Source organism: Schistocerca cancellata, chromosome 2, assembly GCF_023864275.1.
Source record: "Schistocerca cancellata isolate TAMUIC-IGC-003103 chromosome 2, iqSchCanc2.1, whole genome shotgun sequence".
Taxonomy (NCBI): Eukaryota; Metazoa; Arthropoda; class Insecta; order Orthoptera; family Acrididae; genus Schistocerca; species Schistocerca cancellata.
In genome coordinates this window covers 944,475,437-944,494,259 of record NC_064627.1, presented here as the reverse complement: position 1 = coordinate 944,494,259, position 18,823 = coordinate 944,475,437, and the positions used below count along the sequence as shown (strand labels likewise).

The following is an 18,823-nucleotide window of genomic DNA, read 5'->3' as shown; positions in this document are numbered from 1 at the left end:
TAGTGCAACCATACCGGCAGTATATTGGTGAGGCATTCGTCTTCATGGACGACAATTCACGCATCCACCGTGCACATCTTGTGAATGACTTTCTTCACGATAACGACATCACTCGATTAGAGTGGCCAGCATGTTCTCCAGACATGAACCCTATCCAACATGCCTGGGATATTTTTCCTGGCAGATTAAAACTGCGTGCCCGACCGAGACTCGAACTCGGGACCTTTGCCTTTCGCGGGCAAGTGCTCTACCAACTGAGCTACCGAAGCACGACTCACGCCCGGTCTCACAGCTTTACTTCTGCCAGTATCTCGTCTCCTACCTTCCAAACTTTACAGAAGCTCTCCTGCGCAGGAGAGCTTCTGTAAAGTTTGGAAGGTAGGAGACGAGATACTAGCAGAAGTAAAGCTGTGAGACCGGGCGTGAGTCGTGCTTCGGTAGCTCAGTTGGTAGAGCACTTGCCCGCGAAAGGCAAAGGTCCCGAGTTCGAGTCTCGGTCGGGCACGCAGTTTTAATCTGCCAGGAAGTTTCATATCAGCGCACACTCCGCTGCAGAGTGAAAATCTCATTCTGGATGCCTGGGATAGATTGAATAGCGCTGTTTATGAACGACGTGACCCACCAACCACTCTGAGGGATCTACGCCGAATCGCCATCGAGAAGTGGTACAATCTGTACCAACAGTGCCATGATGAACTTGTTCATAGTACGCCACGACGAATGCAAACATGCTTCAATGCAAGAGGACGTGCTACTGGGTATTAGAGGTACCGGTATGTACAGCAATCTGGACCACCACCTCTGAAGGTCTCGCTGTCTCGTGGTACAACATGCAATGTGTGGTTTTCATGAGCAATAAAAAGGGCGGATATGATGTTTATGTTGATCTCTATTCCAATTTTCTGTACAGGTTACGGAACTCTCGGAACCGAGATGATGCATAACTTTTCTTGATGTGTGTGATTTACCGGCCATTAAAAGGAAACAGACAATCACAGTATAGTACTTTACCAACAGTTAAAACGAAACAGCCAACCACTATGTAACGCCCATGCTTAATAGTGTCCAAACAATCTGAATTTTGAATCACGGTGAAAAGTTTCCCATAAGCTGAATTCTACAGCATCTTAAAAAGTATCAAAGCGATCTGCATTTTATGTAGATTATAATCATGTTCAAAAGTATCCAAATAATATCAATTTTGTGTAAATTAGCGCCATGTTCATAGGTATCGAAATGATTGGAATGTGGCGTGAATTAGTGTCATGTACAAAAAAATTCGAGGGAGCTTAATTTTCTTACTTGTGCAAAACTATCTGAAAGATCTGCAATTTGCTTTAGTTGGAACCATGTTCAAAAGTGTCTAAATGGTCTGAATTTTGCACGTCGTACAAAAGTGCCTCACTTTACAGTCCTAATCATATGTCATAGTCTGAGCAATTCTGATGGTCGTTTCTTGGTCACAAACATATATGAACAGATGATGACAGATGGCGATGAAAAAGTTAAACTAAATCCAGGTCACATTTCTGTGCCATCATTTTGTGTGAAGCTCATCTTACTTCTACTACAATCGATTGAAAGCCAATCAAACAATGAAGAGACTCTCATGCTAGGCTATTAACTTTCTTTTGTGGTACAAAAGTACGGCATCTGCTGCTGATGGTGCTAACTTACGTTGTTATATAGACAAGACGATATGACACTCTGCCTCTGTATATCTACATGTTACAGCAAACCTGTAACAAGTTGCTCCATACATCGACATGTTATAAACAAATTTTAACAAATTGCTCAGTATAGCGCCATGTTACAACAAAATTGTAACAAATTTACCCCATAGGTAATGGTAATAAAATACTCCTGTTAAAGCAAACTACATTATACATCGCCATGTTCCAGCAGAGTTGTAACAAACAGCTCTATACCTCACCATGTTAGAGTAAAATTGTAACAAATAGCTCAGTATTCTAGCAAAACTGTAACAAATTGTGCCATATGTCACCGTTACAGTAAAGCTGTAACAAACTGCTCCATGTAAAATTTTTTTCTGATTTTGTGCTGATAATTCTAGCTCATGCTACCTCACAATGAAAACTGCATGACCCTTCGTCCTACACATTACCATTTTATAGCAAAATTGTAACACATTGTCACACACATTCTCATGTTATAGCTAAATTGTAACAAATTACTCCATGCATTACCAATGTTAGAAAAAATTGTAAAATATTGCCCATTATGTTGCGAACAAATGCTGGATATTATTGGGGCAACGGAGTTCTACATCTATATCTACATTTATACTCCGCAAGCCACCCAACGGTGTGTGGCGGAGGGCACTTTACGTGCCACTGTCATTACCTCCCTTTCCTGTTCCAGTCGCGTATGGTTCGCGGGAAGAACGACTGTCTGAAAGTCTCCGTGCGCGCTCTAATCTCTCTAATTTTACATTCGTGATCTCCTCGGGAGGTATAAGTTGGGGGAAGCAATATATTCGATACCTCATCCAGAAACGCACCCTCTCGAAACCTGGCGAGCAAGCTACACCGCGATGCAGAGCGCCTCTCTTGCAGAGTCTGCCACTCGAGTTTGCTAAACATCTCCGTAACGCTATCACGGTTACCAAATAACCCTGTGACGAAACGCGCCGCTCTTCTTTGGATCTTCTCTATCTCCTCCGTCAACCCGATCTGGTATGGATCCCACACTGATGCGCAATACTCAAGTATAGGTCGAACGAGTGTTTTGTAAGCCACCTCCTTTGTTGATGGACTACATGTTCTAAGGACTCTCCCAATGAATCTCAACCTGGTACCCGCCTTACCAACAATTAATTTTATATGATCATTCCACTTCAAATCGTTCCGCACGCATACTCCCAGATATTTTACAGAAGTAACTGCTACCAGTGTTTGTTCTGCTATCATATAATCATACAATAAAGGATCCTTCTTTCTATGTATTCGCAATACATTACATTTGTCTATGTTAAGGGTCAGTTGCCACTTCCTGCACCAAGTGCCTATCCGCTGCATATCTTCCTGCATTTCGCTACAATTTTCTAATGCTGCAACTTCCCTCTATACTACAGCATCATCCGCGAAAAGCCGCATGGAACTTCCGACACTATCTACTAGGTCATTTATATATATTGTGAAAAGCAATGGTCCCAAAACACTCCCCTGTGGCACGCCAGAGGTTACTTTAACGTCTGTAGACGTCTCTCCATTGATAACAACATGCTGTGTTCTGTTTGCTAAAAACTCTTCAATCCAGCCACACAGCTGGTCTGATATTCCGTAGGCCCTTACTTTGTTTATCAGGCGACAGTGCGTAACTGTATCGAAAGCCTTCCGGAAGTCAAGGAAAATAGCATCTACCTGGGAGCCTGTATCTAATATTTTCTGGGTCTCATGAACAAATAAAGCGAGTTGGGTCTCACACGATCGCTGTTTCCGGAATCCATGTTGATTCCTACATAGTAGATTCTGGGTTTCCGAAAACGACATGATACTCGAGCAAAAAACATGTTCTAAAATTCTACAACAGATCGACGTCAGAGATATAGGTCTATAGTTTTGCGCATCTGCTCGACGACCCTTCTTGAAAACTGGAACTACCTGTGCTCTTTTCCAATCATTTGGAACCTTCCGTTCCTCTATAGACTTGCGGTACACGGCTGTTAGAAGGGGGGCAAGTTCTTTCGCGTACTGTGTATAGAATCGAATTGGTATCCCGTCAGGTCCAGTGGACTTTCCTCTGTTGAGTGATTCCAGTTGCTTTTCTATTCCTTGGAAACTTATTTCGATGTCAGCCATTTTTTCGTTTGTGCGAGGATTTAGAGAAGGAACTGCAGTGCGGTCTTCCTCTGTGAAACAGCTTTGGAAAAAGGTGTTTAGTATTTCAGCTTTACGCGTGTAATCCTGTGTTTCAATGCCTTCATCATCCCGGAGTGTCTGGATATGCTGTTTCGATCCGCTTACTGATTTAACGTAAGACCAGAACTACCTAGGATTTTCTGTCAAGTCGGTACATAGAATTTTACTTTCGAATTCACTGAACGCTTCACGCATAGCCCTCCTTACGCTAACTTTGACATCGTTTAGCTTCTGTTTGTATGAGAGGTTTTGGCTGCGTTTAAACTTTGAGTGAAGCTCTCTTTGCTTTCGCAGTAGTTTCCTAACTTTGTTGTTGTACCAGGGTGGGTTTTTCCCGTCCCTCACAGTTTTACTCGGCACGCACCTGTCTAAAACGCATTTTACGATTGCCTTGAACTTTTTCCATAAACACTCAACATTGTCAGTGTCGGAACAGAAATTTTCGTTTTGATCTGTTAGGTAGTCTGAAATCTGCCTTCTATTACTCTTGCTAAACAGATAAACCTTCCTCCCTTTTTTTATATTCCTATTTACTTCCATATTCAGGGATGCTGCAACGGCCTTATGATCACTGATTCCCTGTTCTGCGCTTACAGAGTCGAAAAGTTTGGGTCTGTTTGTTATCAGTAGGTCCAAGATGTTATCTCCACGAGTCGGTTCTCTGTTTAATTGCTCTAGGTAATTTTCGGATAGTGCACTCAGTATAATGTCACTCGATGCTCTGTCCCTACCACCCGTCCTAAACATCTGAGTGTCCCAGTCTATATCTGGTAAATTGAAATCTCCACCTAAGACTATAACATGCTGAGAAAATTTATGTGAAATGTATTCCAAATTTTCTCTCAGTTGTTCTGCCACTAATGCTGCTGAGTCGGGAGGTCGGTAAAAGGAGCCAATTATTAACGTAGCTCGGTTGTTGAGTGTAACCTCCACCCATAATAATTCACAGGAACTATCCACTTCTACTTCACTACAGGATAAACTACTACTAACAGCGACGAACACTCCACCACCGGTTGCATGCAATCTATCCTTTCTAAACACCGTCTGTACCTTTATAAAAATTTCGGCAGAATTTATCTCTGGCTTCAGCCAGCTTTCTGTACCTATAACGATTTCAGCTTCGGTGCTTTCTATCAGCGCTTGAAGTTCCGGTACTTTACCAACGCAGCTTCGACAGTTTACAATTACAATACCGATTGCTGCTTGGTCCCCGCATGTCCTGACTTTGCCACGCACCTTTTGAGGCTGTTGCCCTTTCTGTACTTGCCCAAGGCCATCTAACCTAAAAAACCGCCCAGCCCACGCCACACAACCCCTGCTACCCGTGTAGCCGCTTGTTGCGTGTAGTGGACTCCTGACCTATCCAGCGGAACCCGAAACCCCCACCACCCTATGGCGCAAGTCGAGGAATCTGCAGCCCACATGGTCGCAGAACCGTCTCAGCCTCTGATTCAGACCCTCCACTCGGCTCTGTACCAAAGGTCCGCAGTCAGTCCTGTCGACGATGCTGCAGATGGTGAGCTCTGCTTTCATCCCACTAGCGAGACTGGCAGTCTTCACCATATCAGATAGCCGCCGGAAGCCAGAGAGGATTTCCTCCGATCCATAGCGACACACATCATTGGTGCCGACATGAGCGACCACCTGCAGATGGGTGCACCCTGTACCCTTCATCTGGAAGGACCCTTTCCACATCTGGAATGACTCCCCCCGGTATGCACACGGAGTGCACATTGGTTTTCTTCCCATCTCTTGCTGCCATATCCCTAAGGGGCCCCATTACGCGCCTGACGTTGGAGCTCCCAACTACTAGTAAGCCCACCCTCTGCGACTGCCCGGATCTTGCAGACTGAGGGGCAACCTCTGGAACAGGACAAGCAGCCATGTCAGGCCGAAGATCAGTATCAGCCTGAGACAGAGCCTGAAACTGGTTCGTCAGACAAACTGGAGAGGCCTTCCGTTCAGCCCTCCGGAATGTCTTTTGCCCCCTGCCACACCTTGAGACGACCTCCCACTCTACTACAGGTGAGGGATCAGCCTCAATGCGGGCAGTATCCCGGGCAACCACAGTCTTAGTCCGATCGGGGGATGCGTGGGACGAGCTGGCCGTCTCCGACAAACCCCCATCCGGACCCCCACAGTGATGCCCATTGGCAACAGCCTCAAGCTGTGTGACCGAAGCCAACACTGCCTGAAGCTGGGAGCGAAGGGATGCCAACTCAGCCTGCATCCGAACACAGCAGTTGCAGTCCCTATCCATGCTAAAAACTGTTGTGTAAAGAACGTCTGAACTAATCTACAGAGAGCGCAAACAAATCGACACAAAATTTAAACGGTTATTAAAATACAAGATTGCCTAGTAAATGCAGTAATGCTGCTACTTGCGCACTGCTGACACACTGCTCGGCGGCGGAAGGAGACTACGCGATTTTACACTATTCGGGTACTAAAACGCAATGCTACAACTCTCAAATACTATAATACGCCCGAATTTATGAATTAAACAATGCAAGTACCAAAAACACGCAAAGAATTTAAGAATTAAACTATGTAACAAATGAGTGAGCTAGGAGTATACGACTTGCTGCTGCAGCTGCTTATCCAACGGCGGCAGGGAGCACACTGATGAGATTATTTGTTAAAAAACTTGACTTAGATTTTTAAATTAATTATAAAACAATGTAGATCACAAGGCACATTTATTAAAAGGTGAACAGTTTCGATCGTTACAAGATCATTTTCAGACCTTCAGTCACATTGATAAACAATGGCTGTGCATGAGCAGAACTGCTGAATGACGGTAGGTAACTGCTTGAGTAGTTGGCTGCAGATTCTCATATAATGAACGAAACAGTCACCTTTTAATAATCATGCTTCGTGATCTAGACTGTTTTACAATTAATTTTAAATATTACGCTATGTTCGCTGACAACCTCCAACAATGTTTTCGAAAATAATAGACTTAGTTTTGCTAAAAACAATACAACACCAGGCAGTGATATGCAGTGATTGATGCCTCCCTACCCAACACTGGAATTTGTACAATGCCAGACATAACACTTGTGTACGCCCTGTACTAAACTCTTGTCCGAGGTCGATGATCAGAAAGCAGTGTCTGCAGCAATCCAATCAGAGCCTTCCTCCTTGGTAATTGAGTCTGTACTATTATGGACACAGGTATTATGTTATCATTCATGGCGGCTACCATTACACCAGATACTATTGTGTGACCAGTGATGGTAAGTTGACATATGGTGACTGCCATTACTTCAGATACTATTGGGACAGATGGTCAGTTGACTGGGTGACTACCATTTCGTCAGATATTATTGCAGGAACAATGATGGTCAGAGAACTGAGTGATTTCTATCATCCCAATATTGCTGGTTGCAGTAATGATCATCAGGGATGGGGTGGAGTCGGTGGTGTCAGGGAGGCTGTGCTGAAATGTGAACATAGGCTTAGTCAGCGGTCTCAATTTACCGACTCAATATTTTGCTTGTTGGAACTAGTCTTGACTTGCTGGCATCAACAAGTGTCAACTTGCTGAGTAATTCCTTTTGCTACTTGGAACAAGTAACAATTTGTCAGAACAAATCTCAACTTGCTGAGTCGTTGACATATGGGACAATTTGTTAAAATTTTGTGTAACCCTGAAGATGTATGGGGCAATTTGTCCAATTATAAGTAACAGTGGTGATGTATAATTTTAAGTAACAGTGGTGATGTATGTGGCTATCTGTTACCATTTTATGTAACAAAAATGATGTATGAGGCAATTTGTTAACAATTTAGTGTGACAGTTTTGATATCTGGCGCAATTTGTACAATTTTATTTGGTGCTTGGGATACTTTTTGAGAATGTGGAGTTGCCACTCAATGTCAGGTTATGGCATGTACACTGTCAGCTTCTAGTGTTAAAGCACGATTTGGATCCAGTTACTGACACCCGTGGTCAGCACATTATTGAATATAACTACATATCTGAAGTAATATCAGTCATCATGGCCAGCCAGTGTGGCCGTGCAGTTCTAGGCACTTCATTCTGGAACCGCGTGACCGCTACGGTCGCAGGTTCGAATCCTGCCTCGGGCATGGAAGTGTGTGATGTCCATAGGTTAGTTACGTTTAATTAGTTCTAAATTCTAGGCCACTGATGACCTCAGAAGTTAAGTCACATAGTGCTCAGAGCCATTTGAAGCATTTTTTTTAGTCACCATGTAAACTGACCATCATTGCCCCACTCAATAGTATATAAGCTAATGTTAGTCATGATGTCAACTGACAATCATTGCCCAACAATAGTATCTGGAGTAATGGCAGTCACTACATCAAATGACCATAATTGGCCCAACTAATAGTATCTGGGGTAATGGCAGTCACTCTGTCAACTGTCCAAAGTCACCACGTCAACTGACCACCATTGACCCCAATGCTATCTGGAGGTATGGCAGTCACCCTGTCAACCAACAATCGTTGCCCCCAATAGTATCCTGCATACTGCCAGTCACATAAGTGAACTGAACATTTGTGGCTCAACTGGGGTAATGGTAGTCATCATGATTGAGGAAACAAGCAATGTGTCTGGCATTGTACAGATTGTGTATTGGGGTAGAAAGTTCTGATCACTGCATATGCTGCACTCTGTTCAGTGAGCTCTGAAATGAATGTTATACAAAGTGTACATAATCACTGTGTTCTTCATTGTACAGTTTCCAGTACCAGGTAGTAAGGTTCTAATCGCTGCATATGCTGCGCCCTCATCATCACATTCTGACTTGTGCTGTATCGCCTTTAGCTAAACCAATACAAATTTTCAAGAAGCAATCTTACCACCATTGCCCCAATTGCGTCCACTATGCATTCGCGAGATATGGGGTAATCTGTTACAGTTTCATGTAACAATGGTGATGCATGGAGTAATTTGTTAAAATTTTGCTGTAACATAGCGTTTTATGGAGTAATTTGTTACAGTTTTTCGATAAGAGGAGCAGCTTCTTACAATTTCAAGTACCAGTGGTGATGTATGGGTAATTTGTTACAATTGCATTCTAAGAGAGCGATGTATAGGGGCAATTTGTAGCAGTTTTGCTGTAACACGAGGGTATAATGATTTGTTACAGTTTTGATTCAAAATGGTGATTGTGGAGCGAAGAGTCATGTAGTTTCTACTGTGTGACTGTAGAAGTTAGCGTTATCACCAGAAGACGACAAACGATTTTCGCTGCAAGATAAAGTTAGTAAGCTAGCATGAGAGTCTCTGTAACGTTTGGCATGCTCTGATATGGGTTGTAACCGAACTAAGACGAGCTTTTGACAAAACTGTAGCACAGAAACTTGGCCTGGATCACCATCTGTCTTCCTTTGTCACATATATTTGTGGGAAAGAAATTACCATCGTAACTAATCAGATTATGCAATACGTCTGGGACTGTAAAGCGACGCACTCTTCAGAGTAAAGACTGGCTTGTATGCATTACAATCGCAATCAGATATTACACAATGAGAGTGTCAGATTTCTGCGAAGTCAGGCAAGCCCAGGCTTGACGAATCTCCTGATGAAATATCACACAGTTCTCCTAGTCTCCACCTGCCACAGTTAGCTTTTAACAATCATGCACAGATATAAAACTCAGATCGTTTGTGTTCATTTGAACATGGCATCAATTTACACGAAACTGAAATTGTTCAGATACTTTTGGATGGGTGCAAAAGTCAGCTCGTTCAGATACTTTTGAACTTGATGCTAATTTACGTCAAATTCAGATCATTCAGGGACTTTTGAACATGGTGATAATTTGTGCAAAATCGATGTCATTCAAATACGTTTGAACATGATGCTAATCTATGTAAGATTCAGATGATACAGTTGCTTTTGTACATGGCGCTAATTTACGCGAAATTGAGGTCGGTTGGATACTTTTGAACATGGCACTAAATGATTTAAAATTCAGATTTCTTAGATACTTTTGAAATGACACAAAATTTAAATCATTTGGACACCTTTGAACAAAGTGCTAATTTGTACAAAATTGATATTATTTTGATGCTTTTAAACATGGTAGCTACATACTAGCTGGATGTTTAATTTTAATGTCCGTTAGAATACTGCAGTGTGATTGGCTGTTTCATTTCAGTGGCTGATAAATACTGGGCTTTGGTTGGCTCTTTCATTTTAATGCCCAGTGTGATTATGAGCTGTGATTATGAGATCTAAATGTGTATTTGTGTGTGGGGGAGAGACATTTTACTGATTAGGCAGAATTTTTACTGACCAGGTGGAATTTATCATGGTACTACTAACACGACATGTTGCTCCTGTCATTTAGACAACCGAAGCATGGACGTTATGTATTATCTCTGCCGCTGTATGGCCTACAGCCAACAGTGCACAGTCAAAGCGTGCCAAAGAGTACCTTGCTGTACTACTGCCTTATATTACCATTTCTGTGTTCTACAAATGGGAATTAGTGTGGCAGTCAAACTACGGCATGTCTGTACAATCCTCCTGCGTGAAAGATTTTTTAAATATAAAACTGATAAAGAGATGATACTCGTCAGAGGGTACTATGAGGTACAAAAGATTTAGTAAACAATTTAAAGCACCAGCAAACTGCCCTGTTTAACCATGTCACTCACGTGACGCACTTAGTCGTTTTAAAATGTACCTTCAGGTCTACTATTGAGGCAGCCGAAGTGCCTGGTTCTCTAAGTGGCGTTGGTTCACAATGGATGAACCTTAAACATTGTAAGCTATCTCACATATAAAGTGACTGTCTGCATAATACCAGCACAGGTCCCTGTTATTAAAACGACCTTAGCAGACACTGTGTGTTTATGTGCAAACACAATGTCAGTATGGCAGTGTGCTCGACTTGAAAATGCGCAATGTTGGGTTGGCAACCCCTGTACGCATGTATTTACTTGTTGCTAGTTTTTAGCATAAACCAACATGCGTTCAAATAGTTATAGATTTTGCTAAAAAAAATGAAATGGACCCACTGCATGAACCTTCCAGTACATTACAAAAGCCTGCACTAGCATTTAAAATCAACAAATGACTGAAAAAGTAAATTAATAGCTCTTGCATAAAGAAATGTACTTGCTAGCATCAAACATATTATCAGACATGCCTTATATTTAGTTACGTAGCTTGATCGACCATAATTGTAATATAGTAAAACACACATTTATATACTGAGTCTATTATTTGTGTTTGAGACATTCCCTTTCTTATTTTCAAGACACCTGTTCATTGTGCACATCCTCTTACACACTTATGCTACGCAGGTTCGTGCCAAACTGTCCGGGATGGGAACCGAGAAAGAAGAAAAAACAAAGAGCTATTGAAGTAGGACAGGATGCTTCACCGCCCAGCGAAAATCAAATGAAGGTGGCAGTAATAGCGCTGTCAGAAACGAGGTATGGTTAAAATAGTACTCAACCATACCTCAGCTATAGCTTCTGTGATTTTAAGTATTCACTTAAAGAGAAGAATGCGTTGTTTTCAAACAAGCTACAGTAGTTGTTTGCAGAAGTGTTTAACATGTGTGTAGGTTCACAGAAACATTATCAGTAATTTCAGAGCTCGAGAGTTAATACTAAGTATATTTTTCCTTTTTTCCTTTAAGTGCGAAGGACGATAAAATGTCGCTGCCCCCTTTACGCAAGAGCTTCCGACGTTGGTCGAGGTACACAGCGGTCCATTGCATCTGGATTTTTACCTTAGTGAGCTATTACGGTGGTTTGCTGAACGCCAAGAACTGGGGGTCCTCACTGCTAATAGACACCATCGGTGCAGGTGAGTAACCAGCCAATTAGATTTACACAGTACTGACACTTTCACGTTCGGTTACTCAAGAGCCTTTTGCTACCACAGTACTAAAGTGTTGTAACCTTCCCGTATATAAAAATTTCCGGTACAAAATTGACTGAGAATTGAAACTGATAAATTTTGGACGTAAGCAGCGCTACGTCATGGCCCTGTGAAATCAACCTGAATAAACTGAAAAATTCTTACCTCATAATGGTGTCGCCGGATAACGCTGCCTATATATCTGCTCCTAAATTGCACAGCTCAGTGCAATGCTGGCCTATCTACTACTGCTAAACAACATTTGTCTGAGATTTGCATTATTCGAAAAAAAACTGATTTTCTTTTTGACACAGCTGCATAGCTGGTCCTCTGATTATTAAACAACACATGACTATCATCCGGGAAAATTTGTAAAATATTTAAATTCAAGTAAATGACTGGTAAAAAATTATGTTCTGAAAAGCCTTATTACTGAAAACATTTCTGCAAACCATTACATAAAAAATTGAACATTACAAGTCTGACTTCACTAGTGCTGACAAATCACAAAAAGATTGAAACAAATTCATATTAACATCTCAGACAACAAATTTAAGTACGCGCATGGCGATGAGGAATAATAAAGTTTACCTTACACTAGATGGCAATGAACTGCACTGCACCCGCGGCGACTGCTACTGCTCTTACATGGCTAGCAACTGTACTGTAGTGCTGAGCTACTACGACTTCTCCGTAACAGCGAGCTATTGCAACTGCTCCATAACAACGAACTACTGCGACTGCTCTGTAGGATCGAGCAATTATTATTACTACTGCTGACACTGCTCTGACCTGCGATTCTATTGCAGCAGAGATGTTTTATATCGCAGGCAGCGCGTGAGCAATACATCGAAATTACATTTGCTCCAGTAGGGTGGTGAACAGTAAACCTCTTACATAAAGAACCTCATACAGTGTATTAGATGGAGATAGCAACAGGATGACAGAATTTGACTCCCAGTTCGTGCCGCCTAGCCGGATCCTAACATCTGAGCACGTGAAATACATGGTTAGTAAACTGACCATCACACTGTGATTATCTGAGAAGTATTTCAAGGCTTTCTAATCGAGCAATAGAGCTTATACGTTGTGAGGTTTTTATGAATGTTGTATCCGTCATTTGGTGCACTGCGAAGTGTGTGACAGGGGAAAGTATAATTTTGCAGCAGCAACCCAACCCAAGATGAACGACAGAGATTCGGTTGATCTTAACTACACTCCTGGAAATGGAAAAAAGAACACATTGACACCGGTGTGTCAGACCCACCATACTTGCTCCGGACACTGCGAGAGGGCTGTACAAGCAATGATCATCGCACGGCACAGCGGACACACCAGGAACCGCGGTGTTGGCCGTCGAATGGCGCTAGCTGCGCAGCATTTGTGCACCGCCGCCGTCAGTGTCAGCCAGTTTGCCGTGGCATACGGAGCTCCATCGCAGTCTTTAACACTGGTAGCATGCCGCGACAGCGTGGACGTGAACCGTATGTGCAGTTGACGGACTTTGAGCGAGGGCGTATAGTGGGCATGCGGGAGGCCAGGTGGACGTACCGCCGAATTGCTCAACACGTGGGGCGTGAGGTCTCCACAGTACATCGATGTTGTCGCCAGTGGTCGGCGAAAGGTGCACGTGCCCGTCGACCTGGGACCGGACCGCAGCGACGCACGGGTGCACGCCAAGACCGTAGGATCCTACGCAGTGCCGTAGGGGACCGCACCGCCACTTCCCAGCAAATTAGGGACACTGTTGCTCCTGGGGTATCGGCGAGGACCATTCGCAACCGTCTCCATGAAGCTGGGCTACGGTCCCGCACACCGTTAGGCCGTCTTCCGCTCACGCCCCAACATCGTGCAGCCCGCCTCCAGTGGTGTCGCGACAGGCGTGAATGGAGGGACGAATGGAGACGTGTCGTCTTCAGCGATGAGAGTCGCTTCTGCCTTGGTGCAAATGATGGTCGTATGCGTGTTTGGCGCCGTGCAGGTGAGCGCCACAATCAGGACTGCATACGACCGAGGCACACAGGGCCAACACCCGGCATCGTGGTGTGGGGAGCGATCTCCTACACTGGCCGTACACCACTGGTGATCGTCGAGGGGACACTGAATAGTGCACGGTACATCCAAACCGTCATCGAACCCATCGTTCTACCATTCCTAGACCGGCAAGGGAACTTGCTGTTCCAACAGGACATTGCACGTCCGCATGTATCCCGTGCCACCCAACGTGCTCTAGAAGGTGTAAGTCAACTACCCTGGCCAGCAAGATCTCCGGATCCGTACCCCATTGAGCATGTTTGGGTCTGGATGAAGCGTCGTCTCACGCGGTCTGCACGTCCAGCACGAACGCTGGTCCAACTGAGGCGCCAGGTGGAAATGGCATGGCAAGCCGTTCTACAGGACTACATCCAGCATCTCTACGATCGTCTCCATGGGAGAATAGCAGCCTGCATTGCTGCGAAAGGTGGATATACACTGTACTAGTGCCGACATTGTGCATGCTCTGTTGCCTGTGTCTATGTGCCTGTGGTTCTGTCAGTGTGATCATGTGATGTATCTGACCCCAGGAATGTGTCAATAAAGTTTCCCCTTCCTGGGGCAATGAATTCATGGTGTTCTTATTTCAATTTCCAGGAGTGTAGTTTGCTAAGGTAATGCACCCTGTACCGAGATATACCGCCTGCAGATTGGTGACATATTATTTCGGTCCGGCGAGTTTAACCAGTTAGGTGCTGAGTGTTAAGAGTGGTGTGCCATCATCAACATCTACATCTACATTTACGTGACTTCTCTAAAATTCATCTCTTGATTCTTGGCAGAGGGTTCATACAATCACTTTCACGTTATTTCTTGACCATTACACCCTCTAAATAGCATGTGGGAAAAATGAAAATCTACATCTTTCCGTACGAGCTGCGATTTCTTTTATTTTATCACGATGGTCATTGCTCCTCATGTAGGAGTCAGTCAATAAAATATTTTCGCATCCAGAGAAGTTACTTGCAGATTGGATTTTCATGAAAAGATCTCTCCGCAACGAAAAACGCCTTTGATTTAATGACTGCCACATCAGCTCAGTTATCATATCCGTCATATTCTCTCTCCTATCGATAATACTAAACGAGCTGTCCTTCTTTGAACTTTTTCCATATCTTCCGCCAATCCTATCTGGTAAAGATCCTATACCACGCAGCATACACCAGAAGAAGTCAGATAAGCGTGGGGTATACACACACATAAAAAAAAAGTTTTGCATCACCCCCCCCCCCCCCCCCCGTGGTTCCCAGAACTCCTGATGATAGACGTTGACTTGTGGTTATTGTATCACAGACACAGTCCCTTTGACTCTTCAGAGATGTCACTAAACACGCCCAAACCGCGCGGGATTAGTCCTGCGGTCTAGGCGCTGCAGTCATGGACTGTGCGGCTGGTCCCGGCGGAGGTTCGAGTCCTCCCTCGGGCATGAGTGTGTGTGTTTGTCCTTAGGATTATTTAGGTTAAGTAGTTTGTAAGCTTAGGGGCTCATGACCTCAGCAGTTAAGTCCCATAAGATTTCACACACATTTGAACATTTGAAACCCGCCCAAAGAGGTAAACAACCACGCATAAGCAGCGCCTATTAGACGGAGGGGGTCCGACAGCCGATCAGTTCCAGTCATTTCATCAGGAAGGAGGTACACGGCTCGTGCCGTCTGTAGTTAAATCATGCCTAGACGGTCAGTACCGCGGTTCGTTCGCGTCCGGATTGTTTCTTTGTATCAGAAAGGGCTCTCAACAAGGGAAGTATCCAGGCGTCTCGGAGTGAACCAAAGCGATGTTGTTCGGACAAGGAGGACATACAGAGAGACAGGAACTGTTGATGACAGGCCGCCCAAGGGCTACCACTGCTGTGGATGACCGCTACCTACGGATTATGGCTCGGTGGAACCCTGACAGCAACACCACCATGTTGAATAATGCTTTCCGTGCAGCCACAGGACGTCGTGTTACTACTTAAACTGTGCACAATAGGCCGCATGATGCACAACTTCACCCCCGACGTCCATGGCGAGGTCTATATTTGCAACCACGACACCATGCAGCACGGTACAGGTGGGCCCAACAACATGCCGAATGGACCGCTCAGGCTTGGTATCACGTTCTCTTCACCGATGAGTGTTGCATATGCCTTCAACCTGGCAATTGTCGGAGACGTCTTTGGATGCAAACCGGTCAGGCTGGACGCCTTAGACAGGGAGTGCAGCAAGGCGGAGGTTCCCTGATATTTTGGAGTGGCATTATGTGGGGCCGACGTACGCCGCTGGTGGTCATGAAGGCGCCATAATGGCTGTACGATACGTGATTGCCATCCTCCGGCCGATAGTGCAACAATATCGGCAGAATATTGGCGAGGCATTCGTCTTCATGGACGACAATTCGCGCCCCCATAGTGCACATCTTGTGAATGACTTCCTTCAGGATAACGACACCGGTCGAGATAACGACAGCGCTCAACTGGAGTATCCAGCATGTTCTCCAGACGTGAACCCTATCGAACATGCCGTGGATAGACTGAAAAGGGCTGTTTATGGACGACGTGACCCACCAGCCGCTCTGAGGGATCTACGCCGAATCGCAGTTGAGGTGTGATACAATCTGGACCAACAGTTGAAACGTCCCCTTAGAAAAATTATACAAGACTGTGCTTAAACGGACACACAATATGATAGACCACACAATATTTTTCAGCGCAACGCAATCTGACTTTCAAAAATCCCTACAAAAGAATGGCCCTGACTAACATTAACCTATACCTTTCACAAATCACTTACCTCACAAAAATCTTCGTTACTCGAACTACTGCAATACGGCGAGCGCCACTACTGCCAGCTAAATAAAAGATTCAAACTACGGAAGGCACTAACAACTGATAGGCATAGTTAGCAAATGAAAGATTTTAATAGAGAACAAACAATGTATTTACCTTAATAATCATAATATGTATGCCATCCAGTCTTACAAATTTCAAATCTCCGCCATTTCTCTCCCCACATCCACCACTGCTGGCGGCTCACCTCCAACTGCGCAACGCTACGCGCTGTTCACATCCAGCTACCCAACACTACAATGGCAGACAACAATGCAAACCAACCACAGACTGCACACAGCACAGCCAGTGATTTTCATACAGAGCGCTACGTGGCGGCGGCGTTACCAATATAAGAACCTAAACAGCCTACTTACACAGTACCATGATGAATCTCAGCACCAAGAAATAATTACTGTAGAGTAATGAAATTTTGGGAATACATTACTCTCTGTAGCATATTTAAGTGATTAATGTTGCAAGATCACGGGTTAATGTAAGCGCTAGAAAAGTCATTGCAAACGTGAAAAGATGGTGCGCATTCATAACCGGTGTAACCGCCAGAATGTTGAATGCAAGCATGTAAACTTGCATGTATTGTGTAGTACACGTGCTAGACGTCAGTTTTTGGGATGGACTCTCATGCATGTTGCACTTGGTCGGTCAATACAGGGACGGTTAACGCTGTTTGTGGACGCCGCTGGAGTTTTCGTCCAATGATGTCGCATATGTGCTAGACTGGAGACAGATCTGGTGATCGAGCCGACACTCTGTAGAACATGTTGTGCAACAACAGCGGTATGTGGGCGAGCGTTACGCTGTTTCAGAACATCCCCTGAAATGCTGTTCATGAATGGCAGTGCAACACCAGATTGACGTACAAATTTGCAGCCAGGGTATGTGGCATAACCACGAGAGTGCTCCAGCTGTCATACGAAATTCCACCCCTGACCATAACTCCAGGTGTAGGTACAATGTGTTCGTTACACAGACAGGTTGGTTGCAGGTACTCAGTTGGCTTCTTCCTAACCAACACACAGCCATCACTGGCATTGAGACTGTATCAGCTTTCATCTCAAAGCACGACAGACCTCCATCGACACCACTGAAGTTGCAAATGGCAATGGTTTGGTGCTAGCGAAATCCACGCTACAGGACATCTAGCTCGGATCTGTCCTTGAAGTAACCGATTTGTAACAGTTCGTTGAGTCACTGTAGTGCCAACTAGTACTCAGATTGCTGCCGCAGACGCCATACGATTAGCCACAGCCAAACGCTGAACTCGATGATCTTTCTCCAAGGTAATGTCACATGGCCATCCGCAGCACAGCCTTCTTGTGACCGTACATTCTCTTGACCACCGCTGCCAGTGGCTACATTCCTGCCAAGTATTTCTGCAGGATAGCAGAAGGAACAGCCAGCTTCTCATAACCGTATTACATGACCTCGTTCAAACTCAGTGAAGTGTTAATAGTGGCGTCTTTGTCGCCTTGAAGACTTCCTTGAGCAACATCAACTCTCCACGTCCAGTCTCAAAGGTAACTATCGCTCACGACCATTACAGAGTGTATTTAAACCAAACCTGATTTGCATCCTCGTAGTGGTTCTTCTAGCGCCACTCTTGTGTGACTGGTGCGAAATGTTTAATAGACACCTTTCTAGAGATGGGCAAACTTGTTCATCCTTCGGAACTAGTTCACTGGTAATCGCTCTTTTTGGGGGACCGTTCATTTTTGCTAGTTCACCGTTCATTTGTGCTTGGTGTGTGATTCTTATGAAAAACTGAAAATTAGTAGCATAGGTAACTGAAGATGGAAGGCGCCAAGAGGGAGCACTTGCCTCCTCTTGGAGTACAGAGTTTTTTTCATAACAGAATTCTCACACACTTGTAACTTTCGTGATTCTGCAAAACCTCTCGTTTAGCCCACTGTAGCGTTATGTGGCTGATCGCAGTGAAATAATATAAGCTGGCGCACGAATAACCGGCCCCGAGTGCAGACTGCTCGCCAATTACGCACGATTTGTTGACCGCTATGAGCACAAGATATAAACATCTAATAATTAGGTAGTGAAGAAATAACAAATAAGCTAATGCAAACAACGTCGAAACAATAGATGACGATTGGTAAGCGACAATGAGCAGTCTAGTACTCGGAGCCGATTTCTCGTACGCCACCCTGTACCACTGAAATGATATTGTAGATGTTATCACATTCTCTTTACAAAATGTGACACCAGAAA

General features: G+C 44.3%; 1 protein-coding gene across 1 annotated transcript in view; it reads left to right on the top strand.

Moving 5' to 3' along the window:
* Positions 1-18,823, top strand: part of LOC126148896 (organic cation transporter protein-like) — a 146,031-nt gene that overhangs the window by 105,701 nt on the left and 21,507 nt on the right. Inside the window, exons 6-7 of the mRNA XM_049915783.1 lie at positions 11,175-11,306; positions 11,516-11,685. Coding sequence (XP_049771740.1) covers positions 11,175-11,306; positions 11,516-11,685 — 302 coding nt within the window. The remainder of the gene's footprint in view (positions 1-11,174; positions 11,307-11,515; positions 11,686-18,823) is intronic.